General features: G+C 31.7%; 3 protein-coding genes across 8 annotated transcripts in view; 2 read left to right on the top strand and 1 right to left on the bottom strand.

The window, feature by feature from the left end:
* Positions 1-111: 111 nt before the first annotated feature.
* On the top strand, positions 112-19131 carry CDC50 (cell cycle control protein 50A). Of its 3 annotated transcripts, none has more exons than XM_074175680.1 (6): positions 112-175; positions 13038-13330; positions 14446-14650; positions 14736-15089; positions 16462-16627; positions 16708-19131. In XM_074175680.1, exons 1-6 carry the CDS (start codon positions 127-129, stop codon positions 16751-16753), a joined length of 1113 nt encoding a protein of 370 aa, XP_074031781.1. In that variant the 5' UTR covers positions 112-126; the 3' UTR covers positions 16754-19131. The 3 variants fall into 3 exon arrangements, with proteins under 3 accessions (XP_074031781.1, XP_023020758.1, XP_023020757.1); XM_023164990.2 differs by lacking the exon at positions 112-175 and adding an exon at positions 7511-7671; XM_023164989.2 differs by lacking the exon at positions 112-175 and adding an exon at positions 12475-12640.
* Snm1 (DNA cross-link repair protein snm1) lies at positions 18248-22348 on the bottom strand. The gene has a single exon (XM_023164991.2). It carries the CDS (start codon positions 22346-22348, stop codon positions 20603-20605), a length of 1746 nt encoding a protein of 581 aa, XP_023020759.2. The 3' UTR covers positions 18248-20602.
* A 233-nt stretch (positions 22349-22581) lies between these two features.
* Positions 22582-27798, top strand: part of LOC111508335 (uncharacterized) — a 42428-nt gene continuing 37211 nt past the window's right edge. For all 4 annotated transcript variants that reach the window (XM_074175675.1, XM_074175672.1, XM_074175673.1 and 1 more), the window contains exon 1: positions 22582-22723. The gene's annotated coding sequence lies outside the window, so the exon portion shown is untranslated. The remainder of the gene's footprint in view (positions 22724-27798) is intronic.

The following is a 27798-nucleotide window of genomic DNA, read 5'->3' as shown; positions in this document are numbered from 1 at the left end:
ATCAATTAACGACTTTGACTGCTTTGAATATTTTATTATTGATACTTGTTCAGGTAATTCTGTTTGTTTTACATCGAAAGAGAAATAGTTGATAAAATATGGTGGAAAAACCATGGAAAGCCAAGCATGGCTACTAAAAAGAATTCACGTAACAAAATCTCCGGAAAAGTTAAATGTAAGTACTTATATTGTATTGCATTGATTTTTTCAATTTTCTTTAGCCTACTGAAGTAAACTGCAAAGTACGTTTCAGTATTTGTTAATATCGACTATTTTTTTGATTTTTTCACCTTCTTCAATATGAAAACTATAAAAATTGTAATGGAGAACTTTAAACAAGTGTAGAAAGTGCGAACTTTTTAGTGAAACCCTCCAAGTTACTGAAGGCGAAGGCAGATTTTAGTCTCCGAATCGTTCAGATAAGTATCTGGATAATTTCTCAGCTCTTTTTTTGGTAGGTAAAATTTACAAATACAACTTACTGATAATTAGAAAATTTTTCTTTATGAAAACAACTTTGAATTTACTCAGTTACTTATCGGATAAACTGAAAAGTTTGCCCTTTGTATACCTACCTGTATATCGTTCTCCCTTACAATTTTTATATTGTCTAGACTGTGGAAGGTGAAAAAAGAAAACAAAAAAAATGATGAAAAACTTTGATTTCTTCCCCAAAAACGACTTTGATTCAACAGTCTATTAGGTATATTCATATTGTTATAAATATTGCTTTTTGCACTAAGAACCCGTTCAGGATCTTTTAAAAACTCTCTAATATATTGCATATCCATTTTAATTTTGATATATCATATATATGACCGACAACGTTAAGTTCTGTGGTATTGTATTGAAGTTTCACATGTTAATAGTCATCTGAACAATATGTTCAGTAGGTACTTTTTAAATATTGATTAGATGATTCATCCCAGACCAGTGAGTATATTTCCTATCTTTTGAAGATGATAATATCTCACATCAATGTGATGGATCGTTCCAATTTTCATTTTGTTGCCCACCAAATCATATTTTCAAAGTAGACAGTTGTTTTCTAGTAGTGAAGTAGAAATTCAGTTAAGGAGGTAGGACTATTATTTCATTGAATAGTTAACTTGACCTAGGGGTATACATTGTATGTTGGTTATTGGTAAATAACCAATGTTCCTTTTCAGGTGGCTGTTTTTTACCAAGAATAGATCATTGAATATCAAAATTTGAAATAGTACTCATAATCTTTCTTGACATTTTCAGCTTTTCACGTTTATAAATTCCATTTGAATTAGGTATTCAATATACTTGATCAATTGTTTTTGCTTGTCCAAGCTATAAAAAATACATGAGTTTATTCAGGTTCAATGTAGCTTTTGGAGGAGGCTACTTTTAAACACATCTCAATTCACAATACTTTAATACATTATTTTATATAAAAATTTGTGAAATATATGAAATCTGTGAAAAAAAATAACGACAAATATTTCACCAGTACTTTATACTCGAGTTACGCCTGATATTTCTAATGCCTTTGACCATGTGTGGCATGAGGGTTTGCTGGCCAAACTTTGATGCTGTAGCTTGTCGGATCATTTCTATGTATGCGGTACTCCAGCTTCCCGAAAGGACGTTCCCTGCAAGTGGCCGTCGATGGAAATCTCTCGATTACTTTTACCATCAACCCTGGTGTTCGCCAAGAATCCAATATAATGCTTTGCTGATTGCAGCACACTTGTCTCGTCATTCCATTTGGATTCCAAGACATCGGCTACGGAGGCACATCTTCACCGGCAGCAGGAGGTTGCATATCTTAATGAAAATCTAGAAGTGATTTGGAATTGGGGTGAAAGTAACCAGGTTCAATTCAGTGCCACAAAAACACAGGCACCGGTTTTCTCGAATAAGATAAATGTCTCCGAACCAGATATAATATTGTCAGGTCAGACAATTTAGCTTTCTGCTTCGATAAGTTTTTTGGGGATTTAAATGGACACCAATATGTCTTGGAACAATTATGTCGCTGGAATTGCTGAGGCAGCTTCTCAAAAGCTTGGAACACTGTTCCGAACCAGAAAACTATACCTACACACCTCAGCAACTGTTGATGCTTTATAATGTAAAGCTCAGTTCAGACCGTCTTTGGAGTATCGTTCTCATGTATGGAGCTCTGCCCCCAAACATACCTTGGAGTTGCTGGATGCCATCCAGAAAATAGCCATCCGCCTGATTGTAGACACGAACATTACATGCAACCTGGATAGCCTAGAACATCGAAGAAAGGTTGGAGATTTGTCTCTCTTCTATAAATACTTTCACGGGAAGTGTTCAAGTGACTTGGCTCATTTGATTTCACCAAGAGCGGTACATATCAGAAATACGCGACGAACTGTGGCTGCTAATTGTTATGAGGTTCAACTCAGTATACCTCCAACTTCATTGTTTAAGAACTCTTTCATCTGGAAAACTGCGTTTATGTGGAATAAACCTCCTGAGAACGTTTTTCCGAATGGATTTAATCTCCAGCGATTCAAATAATCGCTACTTTCGTACAGGCACCGCTCTGAGAGCGCTTTAAGGATTTTTCTGTAGTGCTTGTGTTTATAATAATAATATAATAATAATAATGTTTATTTGCACTTAAAAAAGTGTAGATATTTGAGCAATACTTTCCCAAGAGAAATTAACTGAGCAATGTCAGCCTTGTACTGTTAACAGTAATTTTTATAAACAAAAATGGCTTGACTACTCTTAATTCCACTTAGTTTTATATTTGAATATTCACGTTTTCACTTTCTTGAAGTATCTCCGAACATTTGAATTATTATGTTTTCTTTTCTTGTGAATCATTCAGGAGACTGGATGAAACTTCGTCAGTTCGTAAAAAAATATAGAACACTCATTCATATCAGTTGAATCAGAATTCTCCCACATAAAATATTGGCTGGATAAGAAACTACTGACGGTGAATATTGACAAAACGCATTACCTACCATTCTGTTGTAATGCAGCTGGAGCACCCCCGTTCGACCAATTAACAATAAAAACTGATACCTACTCCTTTTCACATCTTTCCTGAAAAGAAAATAAAATACCTAGGAATAATTCTAGACACCAATTTGAAATGGGACCTCCATATTAAATATACCGTCAATAAATTGAGAACCATTCTATTCAAATTTAGGAAACTTAAAGAACTCCTACCTCTAAAATATCTCAAAACTTTATACTACTCGCTTGTGGAAAGTCATATCCGCTATGGAATAGTAGTTTGGGAAAGAGCATTAAATAGCCATATTTCCCAAATTGAAATTATGCAAAGGTGTTTTCTTAAATTAATATTCTCTAAAAATGGTAGGTATCCCTTTGATAAATTATACATCAATATTATGATAGACATACGGCATCGCTTCCTTCACATCAGTATCACACCCGCCAAAGAGATCAGTTTACTACACCCCTAATGGTCAGGGTCGTTACACAAAGATCATTTACTTACTTTGCGCCTAAACTCTACAACCGAATTCCTGAAAATATAAAATCTATCTCAAATATCAATCGCTTCAAAAAAGAGTTGAAAGAGCATATTCTTCGAAGTCAGAGACTTGAACTTCTACGTCTATTTGAATAGATGGAAAAAAAAACCATACGTACCTTTGCTATATTGTCCACTTACAATTCTGTAATTCATATGTCCTCATACATGTATGTATATATGTGTATATATGGGCACTATCGTTTTGTAAATATATATCAAATCCATTTTCATCAACATGTTTTTATATATTATTACTAGTACCTACACGCGTATTTAACAATTGTCATTTCATGCTTAACTGTCAATTTAGTTTTATGTTTGTATGATTTTATATTCAAATAATATTATATGTCAAAACTGAGAACTTTTTATATTTATACTTATATTTGTGATTTTATATTATCTGATGTGTTTTTAATTTCATATATTGAGTAGTTTATTTTCATATGCAAATCCCCTTTATATATAATTCATTCTCATACTTTGATATTTATCACATTTTCATTTTTTTTTCATCTGGATTTACCTTTCATCACATACAAGCAACATCTGATGCTTCTGTGGTTTCTTTAATGTTTATTCAACTTCATGTATTACTTTAGTTATTTCTTTTTGTGATTTGAATCTGAATAAACATTAATATTATTATTATTATATGTGACAAAATTCAAGTAGTACGAATATATGCTATTGATAAATTTTATATCATCAAAACAGGTGAACCTGTTACGGCCACTGATCCATTCAAATGCTTATATTTTTACAGATTTTGTAGTGCATATATAATCTAACCTTTTTCCTCTCAAATTTTTTCTAATAATTCAAATGAATTCTAGTCCTTTATTGGTTTTTTTCTTCCGTAATTAATACAACTGTTGAGAAGATCATTCCATTTGAATACGATCAAAACTATTTTCAAGAAGTTATTTTTCTAGGATCATTCTTTTCGCAAATGAAAATAAAAAAGTCATGAAAAATCAAACAAAAAGTTTCTTCCTTTTTTTCCATTTTTTAATTATTTGGGAATCTCACGTAGATATCATAGCGATAGATATAAGATATTTAAAAAATTTCCAATACTAGGTTATAAGGGTTTTCTGGATAGCTCAACTTTTCAAAATTGAGAACTGTCATTAACCAATGATGGTTATTGACCAATATCCAATATACGTGTTCTGTATGTGGCTACAATTACAAGTAATTTAAAGAAGTAATCCGTTAGATATTTTTACCATTGTTGATTCGAGAAATGCTAATCTCTCAAAGAAAATTCCCAATACCGCGCTACTGTTCTTTTGACTCAATATTACAACTTTGGGATGGTTTTCTTTTTGTACCGGATACATATTAGTAGAGTCACTGTATTTGTTGCCGAACTTCAATTGGACGTTTGTAGAAAATGATCACCTCAGACAATTAATGAAATCAACTCCTATCAACTTTCTATTGGAAACACTTGTTGTAATTTAATAATTATGTAATCCTACTCTTCAAGGTTAAATGCGTATCGAACTTAAAACAATCTTCAAAGGCTCGGAAGTAGTGGTTTATATGGATGGTTTCCTCTTGATTATGAAACTGAGAAAACAAACAACCTTAAGAATACAATGAGCTGTTCTACTTCCCGCATGCAGGTAACAAACTTTAATGGCTCAACCTTGCGAAATTACAGGGAGATTCAGTAGACCATTTCAAAATATTTATCATGTAGGTAATTACTGTCTAAAGTTTTTCATTTCTGAATTCGCTCTTTCCAAATGCGTAAACTGTTAGAAAATATTGGTGTGTGAGAGTATATAAATGCAAAGATAACTTTATTACTTACAAATAAAATTCAACTGAATTCTCATCAATAGTTTTTTACATTCAAAAATTCAATTATTTTGAATATTTTACTTGAAAATTTCATCTAAAGTTCAGATCGACTAGTATCCTGAAAGTAGTGAAAGATGAAGAAATCAGTCTGAATATTTGACAATTTAGGTTGAAGTAAGGTTTGTGTAAATACGAATAAGGCTCGAATACGCCTTAATTGAGTTTATTTAAGTTTTAAAAACAAAAAGTTTATTACTGACTTCTTGACTTTTTTTGAAGGTAAAAAAAAGTAACTTAGTGTAACATACAGAATATTAAAAAATATTTGGTCAACAACATTCGACTCCGTGTTTTGAAACGTACCTTAATAATAAATTTTACTTTAAGTATTTAATTTTATCAACGCTTCAAAACATACTCTCGAAGAAAACGTCAAAATCAAGTACAAAACTGAATTTCTTGAATATCTACAGAACTACCACCAGATGGATCAAGTTTGTCCTCCTTATCACAGTCCGCACATATTCGTATTACCATTGATTCCCGAAACAGTCGAAATAATTATATTAAATTTTTTTCTGTTTTTGTATATTACTTCTAAAGACCGATTTGGGGAAATGTTCTATCACTAGATTTCGAATAAACCAAACATTTTCAATCCAGTAGGTATATCAAAAAAACCTTTGGTGTTGTAATAAATATTACTAGAATTTTTCCCAACACCAAACCGTTATTTTAACCCCTCGACACGTGTTTCGATCACCAAGTGATCATATTCAAGAGGAAGATCAAACTGATCGTTGAAGAGTAAAAACCCGGTAACCTTTTTCCTTTCCCGCCCTCCCGAAGTACCATCTTTCCTTTATTCAAGTCTTATACTTTTCCTTTTTTGAAAATCCATTTTTTGTAATGCCTCTTTTCAACGTTCGAAGTAATTATTTCTCAGATATCAGTATCCTTTGATCATATTTTTCCTTCCCAGATTAATACTATGTTTTATTTAAATTGAAAGGGTTATATTTTCAGGAGTGATTAATTTTTGGGAAAGAAAGTTTTTGGCTTTCTACTACTCCATCTTGTTACAAAAAAATGTAGGAATCTTCCAAAGGAAGGAAAGAAGCAATCAATTTCAGAAGTAACTCTATACATAAATGTGTATATCATGCAAAGAAGTAACTTTCAGATACAAACTGGAAGAAAAAGCCCTCCTGAAACAGCAGTAAGAAAAATACTTCCGAAACAAATGATTTTATATGAACACTGAATTATACAAAAAACACTTTTCTCTACTCAGTTTGTATTCCACACATTCGTTGTGAAAATCAACCAGAAATCATTCACAGGATTCCTACACAATATACTAAATGAAAGAGTAATAATTTCACTCAAATGGAATACTGTCATCCTCACTGGTAGACATCCGATGTTTTGCCGTAGGATACTTGCCTTAGGACTCTTCAGTACTGCAGTACTATCGTGCTTAATTTTCATTGAGTGATTTTTTTCAAATTACTGAGCTTTCAATGTCTTTTCCTGTTGCTCCTATATCTAACCTGCAGTCACTATTTTCTGAATTCATGTATGAATTTATAAATTATTTAATTCAAGTCATCATTGTTTTCAAAAATAAATACCTGATCATTCGTATAACAATGATGAATTTAAAGAAGGTTTGACTTTTCTTCTTTGGTCGCAACCTATAAGCCATATGTCTTAATGAAACTATCGCTTAATGAAACCTGAATTTCTATGCTCTACCTTGAAGCACAAATATATTTATTTATGTGTATCTCTTATATTTAATGGTTTGTTGAAATTTGGCTGAACTTTATTTTTCAGTAATTCCTCTTTTACACATGAAATATTCTGCTCGGAATACCTAAATAAACTTCTATTATGCTATTTTTTCTGTATAACTTATCTATTCTACTAGCCTTGAAAATCAGTAGAGCGCAACATTTTACGCTTATACAAATATAGTTATTTTTTATTTAATTCAAATAGATTCACTAATTAAAGGGGCCAATAATGCTATGTTCGGCATTCATTCTGCCACTCAGAAATTTTAATATGTCCACACATATCGTAACACGTCGACGAATCTCCTTGTATATTATGTTGCTGTGTAGTTCATTATTTATAAGCAATAATTTCATATACCTAAGTCTGAATTGGAATAGGCGAATAGTTAGTTGCGCGTTAGAAAATGCCATAAAATTTCAATTTGAATAGATTGAATATCAATTGATTCTTTTTACGGATAGCTTTGGCAGGCGTCATGTGATGTGGTTTAATAGTGTGTGTTGACATAAAACAAATGATAAAGGAATACTGTGAGTAAAAATAAATGTTTTTCATTTGAAAGGACTATTCAAGATACTCGGGGTATTTTGATATTTCAAATATAGGAAAAGTACATTTTAATGAGCTTATCTTGTTTCATAATAGCACAAGCTACTGCGATAATTGTAGTTTATACGTCACACTTGTCTAACTGTTCAACTTTAAAAAAAATTAATAGCTGCAAATGAAACGTAAAGATTAAGTAGAATGCCTGTATATAAAGTTTTTAAAATCTTATCTTCTTTATATTATATTTATATAAAACTCCTTAATAGAAAGCTTAGTTTCAGTCCATTGGAAATAGATGAGATATAAATTGAAATAAAGTCAGATCTTCAAAACCTTCCTTTCCAAATATTTTAAATTGAAAAGTCTTGATAAGTTATAGAATTTTAAAGTAAGTTAGAGGTCAACAATAGTATATTAAATATTACATTAAATAAACTCAAATTATGTCGAGACAAAACGCAAAAACTCCTTGCTACAAATTAATAACAATTACGTTTCGGATAGTTCGGTAAATCTTTTGGACATTGTTATTGATAACAGTTTGAACTGGAATTCACATCTACCAGTTAAGTGGAAAAGCTTTTTTTCCAATTAATTTTAATGCGATGACTGAAAAATATCCTAAGTCCTCCTGTTCTACCAACAACTAACATCATACTATTAAATTATTCATTCTCATCTGAATGATGGCGCTATCTTATAGTGTAACCGTGTCCAATCACTTAGAGATTCTCATTTTCAAAAGACAGAGATAATCATTTCTGAGGCGTTTTCTGGCGCTTATGTATTCGTCTGTGATTGAAATCCATTCTGGCATTGAAACGATGACGTCACATCAATTATGATTCAAAACTAGCGTGAGGTTGGTTTTGAAACGGAATTTGACATTCGTTAGCTCAGTTGTCAGTTTCTGTTTTATTTTAATCATTATAGTTTATAAAGTGTTGAAAACTTTTCATCAAATACGTTGTAAGGATGTACAAAATAAAGCTGGAAAATTATTACTTGCACGAATCCGATTATATTTGATGTTAGAGAAAATTTGAAAGTTTGTTTTTATTATTGAATTTGACATCTGACAAAAATTGAATCATTCCATTCTGGCTTATTATTAATGACGTAAGTATGAATCGTTTTTGAATACACACTCGAATACGATTAAACGCCAGAAAACACCTATGTTGCTAACTATTGTGCTTATTGTCAGCTTTGATTTATGAAATACAGAATATTACTCCTACCCTGTATTTATATTTTTCAAACACACGGGAATATCGTAGGTTTCTCACTATAGTAATGCCATAAGGACTTCTGGGAAATTCAGACTTCCCAAATTGAGACTTTCCGTATTTCAACAAAATTCCCATTTTTTTTTGTATCAAGATGGAGAAATAGAAACAACTTCCTTTCCCAAAATTCACTAAATATCAACACTTTGAAGGTCACAAATAAAACCATTGCCCTTTTCTCCGACAACCAGGCGGCAATTAAGGCGCTCAGCTCATTTCAAGTTTTCTCAAGACTTGCGGGAAGCTGTCTGAACGCACTCAAAGAGATAAGTACCCAAAATAGGGTCACTCTAGCTTGGGTATCCGGACATGAGTGTCACAAGGGCCAATGTTCTAGTCCGTGAAGGCGCATCCAAGGCCATGATCGGCCCAGAACCCTTCTGCGGGGTAGCGAAAGCATGTATAAAGACATCCATGGATGCAAGTCGAATCGATAGATTGATGGAATAAGCTCCCAGGAATGAGGCAGGCGAAAGAGTTTATAAAAAAACCATCGCCTAGATTCACAGAAGACCTGCTAAACCACAACCTTCAGGTTGTAAGGGTAGTGGTGGGTCTACTAACGAAGCATAGCCGACTTGGGAAATAAATGAGCAACATGGCTCTAACAGAAAAAAACCAATGCAGGTTCTGTCAAGAAGAGGAAGAAACCGCACTGCATGTGCTCTGTGAATGCGAAGAGACGCACGTAAAGATGTGTGGAAGAGAAACCAAAGACTGCCAGCTATATGAAGGGGTCAGTGTCAATGCTATGGAGTTTCTTCAAAGGGATCAAGCTAGACAATTAGCTCTAGCAACCAAGGAGCATCACAATAGATCTGAAAAGGTAACAGTGAATCAGGTCATGGGCTAGCTTCCCGACAATCTAATCTTAATATAACACTTTGAAAAATTGCCAATAGAAATAAAATCCTTGGTAAACAATAGATTCAAAACATTTTTGAAAAATCCTCTTTCAATACATTGTTTTCATTCCATTGAGGAATTGCTGACTGTGCCACATGAATTGCCCGCTCCAAACTTTCTTAAATGTGTTCTGTTTTATATATTTTTTGAAACATATCTGTGAATTGCATAATTTATGTACGCATGTTCTAGTACAGAAATCGGCCCCGTAGAAATGTATTTTATATGATAAAGTTGTCGAATAAAGATCTATCGGTATCAATCTACTACCGCAGTGTTAATCTGAATATTTCCTTCAAACCGATAAAAAATGGAAGGCTAGGCCCCCAAAAAAACCTTTTACAGTGATAAACGACATCAATTAAATTAACAGCCATGAAATTAACATCTGAATTGTTCCAAAAACAAGCACTTTTCACATACAATTTTTCCAATGCACTTTTCTCGACGCGTGTTTCACCAACCAAGTATACGTATTTAGGAGGTGGCGGTTTTATAAACTCTTTTTCAGACGTATGGAAACGCTTGATATCCTAACCCCACTGAGACAACTCAAATGAATATGAAAATCAAGTAAAAGTCACCAATACAATGAATATATACAACAGACTGAAATGAAAATCGGATTCACATAACCACTGATTCACATAACCACACGAAAATATGACAATATTCCTTCAACTCAAACTTCACCTTGAACACCAATAATTTATATATTATATTCAGATATCTCGCATCGAAACCTTATTCTGAAATCGAAAAAAACACGTAACGTGTAGTTGAATTATTTAGCTGCGTTTTACTAGTATAGTGCATTCAGCTGATAATATTCCAGGAAATATTCTATACTAATACCACTCGATCAAATAATTTTCTCAGGTAAATGGCCATTGTTTCAAATTCAAACTTTGTTATTTTTTGAGCAATACCAATGAAGTAATCAAAAGTAGATAGGATAATTGAATAGAACTGGCCGATACTTCATGAAAATAGATATTAAAACTAATTATTACAGTTTATTGTATGATTCCCACTATAAAGGGTAAACTGGAGTTTACGTAAAGCTACGCTTGAGGAAGCTATTTGTATAGCGAAACACGTATTGTGGTTTTTGTAAAACCCTTTAATGTGAAAATCATACAATAAACTGTAATAAATTAGTTTCAATAGATAAGATCACTCGTCTTGCGGACTCATAAAATGTATATTTATCGATAAAATTTGGAGGTCTTGTGGTATTTACTTTCGATATTTATTTGAACTGAAGTCAATGGAATATTGTAAAAAAGATAATTGCAAGGACAATTTAAATGAGCAGCCATATATCTGAAATATCATTAAAATATTATGAAAAATGAGAAATAACATTTCCTATGTTTTTTACCGCTTGTGTTTGTAACTAACGTTACTGTAGTTTCGTCGTATAAGGGCATTTTCAAACGTGTAAACGTCCTTATGGGACTAAATTGCAGTAACGTTAGTTACAAATACGAGTTGTAAAAAACATAGGAAATTTTATTTCAATATTTTCATGTTGACCTCCTATCACGTAATGGCTACTTCTATCCACTTATCATTAAAATATTATTTGATGCTAATTAGTATGATCATTCAAAATTAATTATGGAAATTGTTTTTCCATGTATGATTCCGATTTACAGTCGTTTTCTGTTTAGTTGTTTGGTCTTCATGAATCTGCTGCTGATATGATCTTCCCGGATGTGAAGCAGATTCTAATGATAGGTACACTTGGATCCAATTTTCTTATCCTCTCCAACAGTTCTTTGACATAAGAAAGAGACAGCAATATTTGTAACGGCTCATCTTCCTTGTAGGTAAGAATGCCTCAGAGAATGAGGTGAATACCAGAACCATAGATATTCTGTGTATGGACAGATGTCTTGTTCGCGACTTTCACGGAAAATATTTTGGGCCTCATAGATCAGCTCTCCTTATGTTTGATGCTAATTATGATAACCCTAATACCAGTGATTATTTGAGTACTTTTGAGTGGGAAAAACGTATAAATATGTATAAGCTAATCTAGAGATTACCTCTTCTGCATCCGTTTAAGCATTGTAAGAGACGTATTCTTCAGGCTGCATAATACGTTCCTTGTGAAAATAATTTATCAACGACCTCAGCAATCACACTTAACACAGAAAGTATCCGTTGATGTCGTTTCAAGTAATAAGCTGATAAGCAGTATCTTTGTTAGGTTTAGACAAGACATATAATGTAACCAGAGCGTTCTTCTTAGGTTTTTTGGCAGAATCACGTCCAGTTTGTTGATTTATCTCTTGTAGAATCTCTCCTCTCCTCTGCTCATCTGTTACGTCGGGACTTGTACCGTCGTAGGACACCTCTAGTGTAATCTCATTCTCTGACACAGTTGCTATCTAGATTATTGGTTTTCTCCAGGCTCAGCCATAATATATTTGGAATTTAATCATCATTTTATGTCTGTTAGAAGAGATACATAGAATGCCGAAGTGTGAGTTGTGACGTCATGGATATAAATTGCCAACCTAATAGGATGAACGCGAATATACAGCTAAAATTAACGTACAAGACAAGAGAGAGGTAAATGACATTCATACGATTTTGACATTTGGTAAATAAAAATTTCATGACTATTTGGTGTAATTACTAAAATTTTGGATACATTTAAAAAAACGTGAAACTTCAACCTCACGATCTACAAGTCTGATGGCCCCAGATAGCACAGAACCTACAAAAACAAAAAAGCCTTCCGGTGAGTGCGAAAATATTGAAAATTAAACATTAATGTGTACATACCCAATTCATACACCCATTTATTGATCACAGATGATCAATTATTAAGCATTCGGATATGATTCTAGCTTTTCGAAGAATTGTTGATTGCTTTCAACTCAGGTCAAGGCGAGGCACAAATGCCTTACCTTTTCATGACTGAAAATAATAAGCTCTGTTTCTTACTGATCAATAATATGTTAGGATTATCTATAAACTCAAATATATCTCCTAGTCGCATAACATCGCTGAAATGTGTAACGTATTTTGTATTACATTATCACTTTGCTCACAATAATGAATCTTTATATGTCACATATTTTAAAGTTAAAGTAAATTTCATTCTTGTAATAATTTGAATGCTTTATCTTTTGCAGATAGTGCATTCAAACAACAGCGGCTACCAGCATGGCAACCTATATTAACTGCAGGAACTGTCCTGCCAACATTCTTCATTATTGGAATAGCTTTTATTCCCGTTGGTATCGGCCTCCTGTATTTTTCAGATGAAGTGAAAGAACATGTGATTGATTACACAGATTGTTACATGACCACTGGAACTAACAAGAGCTGGACAACGACAAATGAAACCTGTGCTAGCATTATTCATAATAATACAAATCAAGAATGTATCTGTAGAGTGAATTTCATTCTTGATAAAGATTTTGAGGTAGGCAGATGTGTAGTGTTAAAAAAAGTTGAAATATTATCAGGAGAGGTTTGTGCCTCATAATTTTGTTAGTTTCATTCTACGCCATAAATTCCAGCTTTGCTTAATAAAAAGTATTACTGATATTTTCATTCTCATTAAATTGGAAAAAAATGATAATACACTGACAATTAAATAATGCTTTGGATTTTCTAAAAAAAAAGTATAGAACAATAGTGAAATTTGACAAATTTTCTTAATGTTTTCTTCCAATAACTTCTGAAAACCAAGAAGTGGATGTTGAAATTCATAAACACTTTTACCTTAAAAATATTTTTAAAACTGGGAATGTGAATGTTTGGCGAGATATATGCACTTTAGGTCAATAAAAAATAATAATTATGAAACATGAAATAAAAATAAAAAACAGGATAAAAGTTCAATGAATATAGTGGAGATATAAAATGTCAACACATGAATCAACCACATGTTTATAAATGTCTGTAAACTTATAACTGAAAAATATATATTGAGTAAATGCTCAAAATGTAGCAAATGACACAGTTCTTTGAAGTATCTGTGGAGTTTAAATGACAAATTTTTTTGTTATTGAATTTATGAAAAAATAATGTATTCTTTATAAAAAGGTTCTGCAAGAAATGAAACCTACGGATTATCACATTATTTCAGTTGTACTTATGAGCTTCATCAAAAATTATAATTTTTAATCATATCAAAAATATCTATTGGAAAAAAGATGACCAGACTTAGAAATCACCTTCAAATATGCAATTCTATTACTTTACAATAAAAAAATCACCAACTAGGTGTTTATAAATTATTTTTATGTATTTTTTGATTTTAACACATTTTGATGTTCACTATGAAACATTTATTATCTTTCTGATTTTAACGCATTTTGATGTTCACTATGAAACATTTCTTATCAGTGCTTTCTAGATTACCTGTACAATAATTATAGTTTAATTTTTGTTGTTATTGTAAATTGACAGATATAAAAAATTCTATTGTAAATTGATGTAATGGACTCCTGAACAAAATTCATGATTTTTGACAAATCTTGTATATGCCTGAAAAAATTTGATATTTCGTCCTGATTACTACCTATATTTCAGGGTAAAGTTTTTATGTATTATGGTCTGAGTAACTATTACCAAAACCATCGTCGATATGTTAAATCTAGAGATGATAATCAATTACTTGGAAGATTGGATGCTGATCCTTCAGGTGACTGTGTCCCATTTGCTTATGTTAATCGAAGCAACAACTCGAAAAGACCCATTGCACCCTGTGGAGCCATAGCTAACTCTATGTTCAATGGTAAGTATTTGCTGTGGTTTTTGACTTTATCAAATTTTCTGCTCTTCCAATGAAATACTGTATGAAAATCTTCATTTGTATTCAGATAAACTCACCTTAGAAATGTGGGAAAATGCTGAGAAGCAACCAATAGATGTTCCCTTGCTCAGGACACAAATTGCCTGGGAATCTGACAAAAAAATTAAATTTCGTAATCCGGAAGGTGACTTGAAGAAAGCCCTTTCAAATTTTGAGAAACCCATAGCATGGAAAAAACCAATATATGAACTTGACTTGGAGAATCCTGACAATAATGGCTTCCAAAACGAAGATTTCATAGTTTGGATGAGGACCGCTGCATTGCCAAATTTCAGGAAACTTTATCGTAGAATAGATCATACTAGGGATAAATTCGCTCACGGATTAGTGAAAGGAAATTACACTTTAATAGTTGAATATAGTAAGTTCATCTTCTATTTTTGAGTACTTATTGACCTTAGCTCTGTTCATTCTCATTTGAATTATTTGCAAAACAAAGCAAAAAATTCTGTCCTTGGATGTCTCTTTATTTTGGAAACAGTATGTCTTATCCACAAAAAATATAAAAATCAATTTAATACCACCTCAACTTATAGTACACGTCAGTCTTACTTCATTTCCCATCCAACACCTACTCTAGCCCTTACACAAAATTCTATTATTTTCAATAGCAAGAAGTTATCTGGCTAAACTCATTAATTATAGCCAAATGATATAGGAGCTACTGTTAATGAAAACATCATCTTAGTTTCTTGCTGTCATGGATATTTAACCTTTCACAATCTGAAAAATAAACTGAGCTAAATCAATAGAGAAACTGCTAAGGTGTAATTAAGGGCAAACTGAAAAGTTTACCGTGAATCGTAATTTTGTTTATTTTTCAGATTGTGGAAGGTTGAATATCAAAAAAAACATGATTATTGACTCCTCCACAAAAAATATCGTTCAAAGAATACATTTCAGTTATTTGTTTTTTTTTCAAAAAGTAAATATTTTTTCATTTTCAATTGATATGCATTATTTGAGTAAAACTGAACAGATGGTTCGAAAATTGATCCATAGACAAAGTCAACTAGTATTTCTTTTAAAATTTCATATACAATAATAATAATACTAGTGACTCTATTTTCCATTTTACATAATAAATAATTTTTACTAACTTAAGTAAGTAATTATTGGCATAATAGGTGGAGTTCAACTTTATATAGCAATATTGTGTGATTATACAATTGAGCTGCTCTTTCACTCAACCTCATAAAGCACCATATAACGGAAAAATAAATAAGTAAATAAATACAAATTCTTAACATAGTTATCAAGGAGTGTTCTGTTTCATCAATAAAATCATTTTCAGATTCTCTTTAAACTTATCAACCGTCGTCTCTTTCAAACTGTTCGGATTTTAATTGTAAATTTTTGAGATCTTTCATATTGTTGTGGTTTATGCAATGAGGGTGTTAAAAGCCCTTTAAACCTCAAGTTCAATGTATGTACATCAGTTCAGAATTTAATTTTATTATAGAAATATTCTGGTGTTTTGGTTTTAATTATACTATGATATAAGCTTGCAGAGTGTAGCAACATCCGGTTGAGAAAAATGAATTTACTGTGTCCCATAGTAATACTCCGAACACGTGTCGAGGTGTTGAAATAAAATTCCAGTTATATTCAATGTCATTAGAGGATCCAATAAATAGTAAATTTGATTATCGTCTGCATAAAAGTGCATTCGAAAATATTTCATTTGTTTGATATTTTATATGGGTTGATAGTAAATATTTCATTTTTTTCAGATTATGATGTGAGCACCTTTGCTGGATCGAAAAAAATGATTCTAAGCACCACATCCTTGCTGGGTGGTAAAAATCCTTTCCTAGGTATAGCTTACATCGTAACAGGCTGTGTCTGCCTACTATTGGGCATTGCCTTACTCTTCATTCATATCAAATGTGGTAAGAGGTAAGCAACTCTCATGTCTTTCCTGATTTTAAAAATATTTCTGCATCTAAATTACTCTGTTACATTCTTTTTATTTTCAGCACCAGCGAAATGATAAATGTTAATCCAAGGACACCTTATCAGTAATAGATTTTATGTCAAATTTGTTCTTAGAAGAAACTGAATTGATTTTGTTTATTTTTAGGCAAGAAAGTTTTTTATTTCCGGTAACGTGAGATGTATGTAATCTGAAATGCCAAATAGTTTTAACATTTGGTGCTTTCCTAATATAGTTGACACAAAGTGGCCTTCAATGTTAGTTTAATGAGGTAGATATAAGTTGTAAAGAGTTTTTAAACAGTTACTTCTTGTAATCAATTCAATCCATTGATCTCGATATTCATCATTCAATTTATAGAGAGAAAGCAGATTATTACTGGATTCTCATTTAGAATTCATCTTTTTGTCAAATTTTGTTTATTTCCAACACTGTTTAATAATAATTTCATTCTTCAGAGTGTAAGAATACGGTTAATACTTTCATATTACTGATTAAATGTCCTGCGAAAAGCGTTAAAGAACACTTCTGAATTTGCCAGAGTGGAGTGTGTGTAACAGAAGTTGTACTCTAATCCAGAAATTTTCTTGCGAAAATCTTAAGGAATTCATATAATTATGGAGAAAATTCGTGCTATTTCAAAAAATTTTAGAATTCAAATTTTAAGGAAAAGTTAAGGGAAAGTTTGCTATTTCAAAAAAATTTCAAATCATTTTAAGAGTTCAAACAAATAGGAAATATCTTATTCATATATTTCAGGTCATGGTTTCTATAAAATTATTTTCATTGTATTTAATTCTAAAAAATATTGATTCCATCTTATTAAATCAATACTTTTCACATTTTTTTCATTTTGGATATGTGGGCTTCATTCACTAGAATGTGCAGGAACAATCATTCTTAACTTCCAGTAGTCGCGCCCGTCTTTCAGACCAGACCTCAGTAATCAATTTTTTTTTAATGCAGTAGTCATTTACAAGTTGGATTCCTGGGATCAGTGATAAACGTATAGGGCAGTACTAGTTAGAAATGCTCAATTTTAATATAATCAAGCGGACACAAATCAAAGGGATTCTCATTTTGTGATTTAAAATTTTATTAACTGAAAAAAATACAATATTAAAAATATAATGCACTAAAATGTATTTTTCAATTAACAACGGGTCGCCTCTTGACAAACGATTACCCTACAAATTTGTTTGAGCTAATGATTAAAGAAATCTCATCTTCTAATATACGTGTCTTTGAAGACATGCCTGTAGAAGCTATTTTATAGCGAAACACGTGTTGCGTTTTTGTAAAACTATTCAATGAAAATCTTCAATGAAGTGTTTTTTGAATATTTTAATAAGCTGTTTCTGGCACCTATTGAATATTGTCAGAGCAGGATTGTTGGGTAGATATATTCAAGTTGACTCAGGTAATTTGGTGTTCTTATATCTGTATTATCACACTAGACTACCTGAGTCAACATAAACACACTTTACGCAATTTACCTAATCCAGGTACAGGTATTACCACATCAAACTGCTTGAGTTAACAAAATTACGCTTTACGCAGCCTTATATCCAGTCATCGGAAGATGTATAAACTTCTAAGGAAGCTAGCCACTCACGCCGGCGAAACGTCAGGAAAAAATTCCAAAAATCGACAGCCTTCAAACCCGAAAAATAATGACACTGAATTATCACTTTTTTTTACAAAAACCTCAGCCCCTTTAATTTTTTCTGCCAATGAATTATATTTCAAATGAATTGGGAAAAAATTAATTTTCTTAATGAATATTTTTTTACATACATTTTCCATCAAGAGAAAAATATGTAGAACAGTAGTCAACCCTCTCTCTCAAAGCACGGCTACTGGAAGGTTAAATAAAATTATGGCTATTTGTATTATCTGTAAGGTATCTGTTACATAACTCAGTCAGTGATTTGGCCTATTTCAGAGAAGTACCTTAAATGTATGAAAAATCTCTGGCCAATACAATATTATTGTATTTCTCAGGACAGAACTCAGAAATTCGGTTCAACGAGATTCTTTGAAAATATGAATATTGAATTTTTAAAATTATTTTGAAATATAAACAAGGGCAAATAGTATTGAACTAAAATAAATAACTTGTCTTTTCTTAGTTGTGTCCTCGCTTGATTTTAATGTTCAAACACATCCTAAATTCACAAACTTACATTTTTGAACTTGTTATAATTAAATGAACTGATACTGCCAATTTCAAAACTACCTATTGAATTTTGACTGATATGATTTTTCATCTGAATAACTATTGCTTTCAAGGCTTTTATAAAGGCAGTTAGTAAGTTTGAGTAGTTTATTGTAATGTCATAGTATTGTTAAGTTTAATCCTGTTCTTGTTGATTTAAGGATTATATGATTGTGATAGTAATTAAAGTAAACATTTTTGTATATATTTTGTATATTTTGTTGAATACAATTAAAATTTTGCTTTACATTTTTCTATTTATTACATACCTAGTTAGATATAAAATTTATATATAAAATAGTGTCAACATGAAAAGATTAAATTCAAGTAATTTAAAAGTGATAAAAAATGTATCACAGCCACTTTCATTCAACATTATCCTGAAATTCCATACATTCCCTAATGAATTTTTATAAAAATTCAAAACAAAATAATCGATTAATATTAATATCACGTCATGATTTGAAAAATTAATATCTCTAAAAATATTTTTCAACAATTATTCATGTAAATATGTAATGCCGTAAAAATGACCAAATGTTTTAGTTTTTTCTGAATAGCTTTCTACAGGATTTAAAGATAATTCTAAGTAATTTTTTTTTGGTTAAAATCATCAGATCACTGGAATGGAATGAAGAAAAATGTTCTGAGGATGTAAACATGTTCATTGTTACAAAATTCTATACGATAAAATGTGACGTTATTGTTATAGCCATACTACATCTAGAAAGTAATATATAATATTTACACATCCATATATCTGATTTAGATTTCTCAATATAAAATTTCATGTTCCTATTAAAAAATATTTTCTTTGTATCAAACGCTAAGATATAAAATTATATGTACACTGTTGACAGATACCATTCAAATGATTTGTACTAGTCCAATAGTGGACACCTTTAAATTAAATTTCGTGGCAAATGGTTGCGTGAGTCAACCTTACTTATAAAAATCAATGATGATTAATATAGTAAATCACTTTTAATGTCAATGAATGATAATCAAGGTAAGATTCTATGGTTGATACATATAATACCTAGCTGTTTAAAAAAATCTGTATTTCCTTTAATCAGCTGTCGCCTCCATACGAACGACAACTCTCAAGAGTTGAGAAACTTGTGCGAGCTAAGGACTAACGAGTTCTTACCTTTCAACGTGTGATTCCTAACAGCTCCATTAAACTAATCTGATTTTGACTTATTTGCAATTTTTTTATCAATTTTGAATGGAATCCATAACAATATTAATCCTAAACGTTATAAATTGAACTATGAGCAGTATCACATAATACAAGGATACCTTTGAATTGATATCATTAATAATATAGGTTATATACCTATAAAGTATTTTTGGAGTAATAATGTAAAGACCCCTTAAGGAATCGATTAGACAATACCTAATTATTTGATTCTCCAGTGAAAATAACAAGATTATTATAATTTTATTTGGTAGAGCAGATATTATCGGGAACTGTATCCAAATTTTTGAAAAAACGCAGAGACTTGTCTATTTTGATCAAAGGGGAATATTTTTCGATATTTGTGCCCCCCTTCACAGTAACATGATTTGTCTCCGCGAAAATCCATGAAACATGAACATCTCTAACAGATTTCGTCAAAGAATTGTTGACAAATGCCATTGAATCCATAAAAGATTTAGAATATGCAAGTTTTGTATAAAATCATATATATATCCAGTAAAGTTTTAGAAGTTTCTGTCATTTTTTCTTCTTACTCGGAGGCGAATCAATTATACTCATGATGATACTGTTCTCTTCATTTCCCTTAACAGCATTCACTTCAAATGCTTCTGGTGGTGTGTTGATTATAGCCAGGAGTACGCTATCCTCCCACTGTTTGTTTTCACTCCAGTCTTCAGAATTGTCAATTAAATCCCTCAGATTTTCTGGAGTATCGTCTTTCTTCTCGTATTCTAATGATTCTGACCCATTTTCTATGCCCTCTATGGATTTTGGTACATCAGAAAAGTTATCCGATTGTAAACCTAGGATGCTCAATAATTCGCTGTCTTCCAACTTTTTCTCCTTGGTTCCTCTCATTTCCTCATTACTGCGAGAAGTAGTTGATGGTACAGTTATATTTTTTACTATTTGGCAATCTGTTTCAGATTCAAAATCCGAAACATTTCTGTCGTCGTGTGTTTCACCAAAAGGTCGGAATTCTGATATCTTCACCCTTCGAACTGGTGAAACTATTGCTGATAAAGTCCCATTTGAATTATTTTCACAATTTAACTCTGTCATATCGTCACCCCTTATTGTATTGTCCAAATCAATTGTCGGTCTAGGAGGAGAGTTGAGAATATCTGTGTCATCAAAGGATTTTTCAAAAGTCCTACACTTTGTGCTTATTTCATCTTCAATAGGAAACAGTTGTGGTGTCTTCTTGATTTCCTCTTTTTCCTTGAATTCTTCTAAATGGTTTTGAATAAGAATTGCTATCTCCTTGTTGGCGTAGGGGTCGTTATGTTTCACACATGCTTCGATACTTTTTGGTTTCAAAAATCGTATAAGTTCAACTCCTTCTTCATAAGAGGCATGAGTGGAATAACATACATAATGAATTTCTGAATCAAACTTTGATGAACCTTCTTTTAAGTCATCTTGTTTCCATCTCCAAGCTGAAATTTTTATAATTTTCACAAAATTATCCAATTCAAGATTACACATTTGTTTGAACGATATTCCACAATTGCAATGTATCTGCGTTAAAGACCCATCCATTGTAACAGACTGGTCCATTTCTGGAATTAGAGAATAAAATGAGTGCATATCCTGATTCACATGTACAGGCATATTGAAGTTCTTGAAGATTTCGTTGAAAACATATTCATATCCATATTTAGCACTTGTAATCAGTTTAATGAAGAATTTGTTTCCTCTTTTTATCCATTCTTCTACAACTTCACACAATTCTTTCAAGCTCTCCTCACGTTTTGGAAAATTCATATAACTTTTCAGGAAAAACGTTGTGTCTAAATAGATTTTATCTATAATTTTAATTTCATTTGCAGAGTTGTAGAAAAATTTGAATTTTTGAATATCGTGTTTACTAATTCTATAATCTCCTGTATACAGAACACTCTTATTTCCACTCTCAAAAAGAAACATCACTGATCCTGGACAATGGCCTGCAGAAATTGGTGATACTGAAAAATTGTTTTTTGTCAAATGTACTGTTGTAGGGCTATATAAATGCAATTCTCTCAAGCAATCGGAAATGTTAGGAAACATTTTTCTCAAAATCACACAAGATATTTGTGAAGCATATAATTTTTTTTTGTTTGCCACAAGTTGTTTTTGAAAATCATAAGACCACAGGCCAACCATATGATCTGAATGGCAATGCGATAGGAAATACGCTTCAGATTGCATGTTTTCGCCATCAAAACGATCCACGCTGATTTGCAGGATTTCTTGAATTTTCCCGCAGAACGTGCTCATCTTCAATTTTGAATTTCCCGCTCCGAAGTTTGACAGCGGAAGTGATATTTTATCTTTTGTTTTGGCGGTCGTCCTCGTATCGCAAACGCAAACGAAGTTGTAGGTTATTTATCGGCTAACCTATTTTTACCAAATATTTCACAACTGAAAAATTATTGACAGTTATCGTTCTAGTAGTTTTTCAAGTCTGTTAAGATAGAAAATGTAAATATACGAACCTACAAAGTGAGTGTAAATGTCTCGGGCAAATTGTGAAAATCAGTGAAATATGTATATGCACTCCCGAAACGAGCGGCCATTTGCTATCATCGAGTGAAGGTCGACGTTATCTTGTAAAGCTTGGTTAGGTTCTCAATTTTGTGTTGAAATGAACAGGTAAGTACCCAAATTTGTGTTGAAATGCTCCAGGATAAAGACTCATTCATCAATTTTAGTACATAAATCTTGTTTGATATTTGTTTTATGACATATTTGCGTGTGATGTAATTTTACATTTCCTTTCTTTCTGTTTAGTTCGTAATGGAGGTTCAGTTTGTCGCCTACTAACTAATTTTTTAATTTCTGTCAAGTTTGTTGAGTAATGAATCAGCAATTTTTGTTTGTTGATGTAAAATTTTTCATATTTTTTTGTTTACAATCTTGAAAATGTAAACTAGGATAACCTCAATTTGAGCATAACCTCACTTGTCAAAAATATCGATAACCTAAGATTTAATTTTGGTAAAGTCCATTTGTCTCGGTTTTAGGTAAATAATTTTATTCAATACTTTTTTGAAATGTGGTATTGGGTATGTATCAATACTGTTTGGAAAAGGGAATGTCTTGGTCTCCTTGGATACTATCGATAAAAAAAGCTGGAAAATCATTCTATTTTTGGAGTGATGGCATAATTATTTGAGGCGTCTTGCCTAAGTCAATGCACTTATAATTATGGGAGTTGTGTCTATTTTTTTTTAATTCAAATTTAAGGACATGAAATCAATTACCCTTCATTTATCGCAAGTCTAACATATGAACCTATTAAACAGAAAACTGAACTGAGTGAGATTTTAACTGATGCAGATTTGTTAGTAAAAAATCTACCACCAGGAAAATATAAAGAAATAGAAAAATAAATTGACATCAAATGTTTCCAAACACTTGCCTGAAGGGATTTTATCGATGTTTATCAATTTTTTCCTTTTTTGTTGTTTTTTATTATATATACCTAATTCTGTTTATTATTGGAAATCAAAATATATTGAAAAAATGCTTCATGCTTCTAAAAGAGAGGATTGTTATACATTCTAACATTAAATGTTGAAAATGAGATGAATAAAATGTTACTTGAAAATTAACAATTACATCAATTAATTAATATTGCCTTGATATGGTTTTACTTAATCAATTTTTATACAGGGCTATTCAAATTCGTTTCTGTACATGGGGATCTCGTAAACAATAAGAGATAGAGTGTCGGTTAAATTGTGGCAAAATTAAGTATTTTAAAGGCCTATTTAATGATGTAAAAAAATCAAATATAGCTCTTTTGGTTTCTATAGATATACAAAAAAAACCAAAAAATCCCAAATTATTTTTTTGCCTGTATCTTCTTTATTCACAGACATATTGAAAATTTGTCCACATTTTGCTGTTGGCACTTGATGTGGGCTGTCAAAATATGTCCATGAATCTTTTATATAGGGTGTCGTCTGACTTGGGCCACCCCCATCTTTGAATTTTCAAATACGGACCTGTATTTTTTATTGTAATTTTTGTATCGTCGACGTTCACTTCATACTGAGAAATTGAATTTTATTTTATATTTCGAGATGTTTTGGTAATATTTTATTATAATTGGGTGAATTATTCCCTTTTAAATTACTTCCCTGGATATTTGTTGACCGAGTTAAATGAAAACACAACAGCAACTTTCATGTCTCCCTTATGTACCATAGAGTTTTTTTTTCATTTTCAGATACTTATTCATATTCTTTAAAATTTTCATTGCTCTGAACGTTTTCTACACTGAACTTCGAATAAGAAAACATTATTATCTAAAACATATCTAAAATAAATAGTTTTTATAATTGTAATGAAAATTGAAATGAAGTAATTTATATACACAAAGAAATTAATGGTGCAATTAATATTCGAATTGGAGTCCTTCCATTTCGAGACATTTTTGAACACGTCTTTTCATATTATTTATTACCCTGCATTGTTGCGAAAGCCTTTCTAAATCCTGTTTCTCAAGTCTTCTATATTTCATATCTCTCTGCCAGCGTAAATCCTATTTTTCAATGTCACCCATAAGAAATAATTGAAAATATTAAGCTCTGGTGATCTTGCAAACCATCTTATTGGTCCATTATTTGCTATGGGGGACATTGAAAAATAGAATTTACGCTGGCAGAGAGATAGAAAATGTGGAAGACCTGAGATTGAGGGTTATGAATGCTTTCGCAACAATGCAGCAAAAAAGTGTAATAAGGCAATAAATTATATGAAAAAATGAGTTCAAAAATTTCTCGAAATGGAAAGACTCCATTTCGAACATTTATGGCGTCATTAATTTTTTTTTTGTGTGTCTATATAAATGACTTCATTTCAATTTTCATTACAATTATAGTGTTCGTTTCGGATTTTATTATTGCTACCTTTTCCTTTTCTGCTTATCAAAACACATATAATATATTTTTGTTGTAGATATGTTTCAGATAATCATAAAAGGTTTTCTTATTCGAAGTTAATTGTTGAAAATGGTCAGAGTAATGAAAATGTGAAAAAATATGAATAGGTAGGTACCTAAAAATGAAAAAAAAACTCTACGGTACATAGGGAGACGTGAAAGTTGCTATTGTGTTTTTATTTAACTCAGTCAACAAATTTCCAGGGCCGTAATTTAAAAGGGAATAATTCACCAAATTATAATAAAATTCAATGTTTCAGTATGAAGTGAACGTCGACGATCCAAAAACTACAAGAAAGATGCAAACATCTTTGCATTTTTAAATGCACATAACAACGTGTTAGGAATCACACGTTAAAAGGTAAGACCTCGTTGGTCCTTAGCTCGCACAAGTTTCTCAACTTCTGAGAGTTGTCGTTCGTATGGGGGCGACAGCTGATTAACGGAAAAACAGACAGATTTTTTTTTAACAGGCAGGAGGTGGCCCAAGTCAGATGACACTCTGTATAAAAGATTCATGGACATATTCTGATAGCCCACATCAAGTGCCAACAGCAAAATGTGGACAGATTTTCAATATGTCTGCGAATAAAGAAAATACAGGCAAAAAAATAATTTGGGATTTTTTTGTTTTTCATGTAATCTCCACAACCAAAAGAGCTATTTTCAATTTTTTTTCATCATTGAATGGGTCTCTAAAATACGCAACTTTGCCACAATTTAACCGACACTATCTCTTAATGTTTACGAGATCCTCATGTACAAAAATGAATTTGAATAGGCCTGTATATTAGTCGTGTCGCCATATTTTCAAATTTCTGTAATCATGACTAAATTTTGTTTAATTCGTTTGTTGAAAGCTTACTTAAAATTTTATCATCACTAATAGATTTCTGTAAACTTAAAAAATGATAACATTGTTACTAAAGCTGTTCCTATTTCACTCCATATAATTTTCAAGTAACTTAAATGAATGGACTTTAAGAACAGGGTTGCCAACCCCATAATGTTGGTTTGAAGGAGGTTAACATTTTTTAGAGAATAAAACATAAATTCTTGGGAAATTGGATGCATATTTGAATTATAACCAGAATTAAGGTCCTATGTACTTGAAATTTCATGAAAACCGCTCAATAAAAAAATCAAAGATATTTGTTTTACTGTTTGTTCCATCTTCAGTTTTTGTTATTTCTCTATGAAGACGTAGAAAAGTAATTTTTTCAAGAAAAATATACAAGGTCTGTTGAAAAAATAAGGTGAATTTTAATTCATCAATTTTCATTTTGTTCCCTTCAAAGTATTCCCCCTCAAAGCAGTTCTGATATGCACTTTTTGGCATTTCCTTGAGCTCTCTCAGCGATTCTGTTTTTATCTCTTCAATCATCACAAAACGCCGGCCTTTCATGGGCCTCTTCAATCTTGGGAATAGGAAAAGGTTTTCGGGGACCAAATCTGGTGAATACGGTGGCTGAGGCATTATTATGTTGTTGTTTTTGGTAAAAAAATTACAAACAAGAAATGACGAGTGAGCAGCGGCATTATCGTAATGCATAAGCCATGAAATGTTTCTCCACAATACCGAACGTTCGAAAATTTACCTTATTTTTTGAACAGGCTTTGTATGTTCATATGAAGATTTTTCCGCACAAAGTTGACCCCAAAATAACTTTACCTAAATATAAGCGTGTCAGAAAGATATTCCCTGTTTAATTCCGGTGACTTTATTTCCTATTTCCGTGAATGTAAGAATGAAAGTAGTGGGAATGGACTTACTGGTTGATTTTTATTATGCCATGGTCACCATGCACCGTTAGACTTTTTCTTGTAGGGTTTTTTTGAGTCGCAGGTGTATGCGAATAACCCACAAACCACAGCGATCCTCGAAGCCAACAAAACCCATGCCATTGGTCAAATTCATCCTGGTTTATGCGCCAGAGTTATTGGAAATTGGATGCGCTCCACTCAGAGAAGCCATGCCGGACATTTGAACGACATTTGACGAATAAAAAATTCCGATGTTATCTCACATGAACTTTGTTTTATTTAAATTTAAAGATTGGAAGAGCTTAACGAAATAAACCGTATATCTCACTCTTTTTGATTAGGCGGTCTGCAATGGCCATATTGAAATAATGCCTTCATTAATTTAACTGAAACTCATTCTATTAAAACTAGGATTATTAAAAATTATTAACATATTAAAAAAATAGAATCCCTTCCCTAGTAAATCATTCTTTAATAACAATAAATTACAACTGCTACATTTTGCTGCTTGGAAGTTGAAATTCATCGCTTTTTACTCTTTTTATTAGCAACTTGCAACAAAATCTCGTCGTGAGCATTTAAGTTTTACTGCAGAAGAAGTAAGAAGCCCTAGCGAAAAGAAAAACCAGTGTGGGAGGAAATCCAAATTTTTCCAATCCCACCAGCAAAATTTCCCAACTTTCGAAAAAATGAAAGCCGATGGATTAGTTACTACTATAATATATTAATTTTCTTACTTAGCTATCCAAAGATTGGCTGAATGCTTATGCCTGTTAGGGTATGCACAAACAAAAATAAGTTTTGGTAATTATAAAAATAATAAATGGAATTATTCTACTTTGGACCAAGGTCCTTGATCTTCCACCATATCTACCATGTATAGGAATATTCGAAACAAATGAATAGAAACAACACTTAAATAATATTGTACTTATTGTTGTTTACTATTATTTTTTCTATCTTCATGGCCCAAAATTTCCCAACTTTTCCAAGTCGAAAAAAACAGCGAAAAATT

Source organism: Leptinotarsa decemlineata, unplaced genomic scaffold (assembly GCF_025532065.1).
Source record: "Leptinotarsa decemlineata unplaced genomic scaffold, Ldec_3_MD MMD2_tig00001064_RagTag_RagTag, whole genome shotgun sequence".
Taxonomy (NCBI): Eukaryota; Metazoa; Arthropoda; class Insecta; order Coleoptera; family Chrysomelidae; genus Leptinotarsa; species Leptinotarsa decemlineata.
This window is presented reverse-complemented; position numbering and strand designations above follow the sequence as displayed.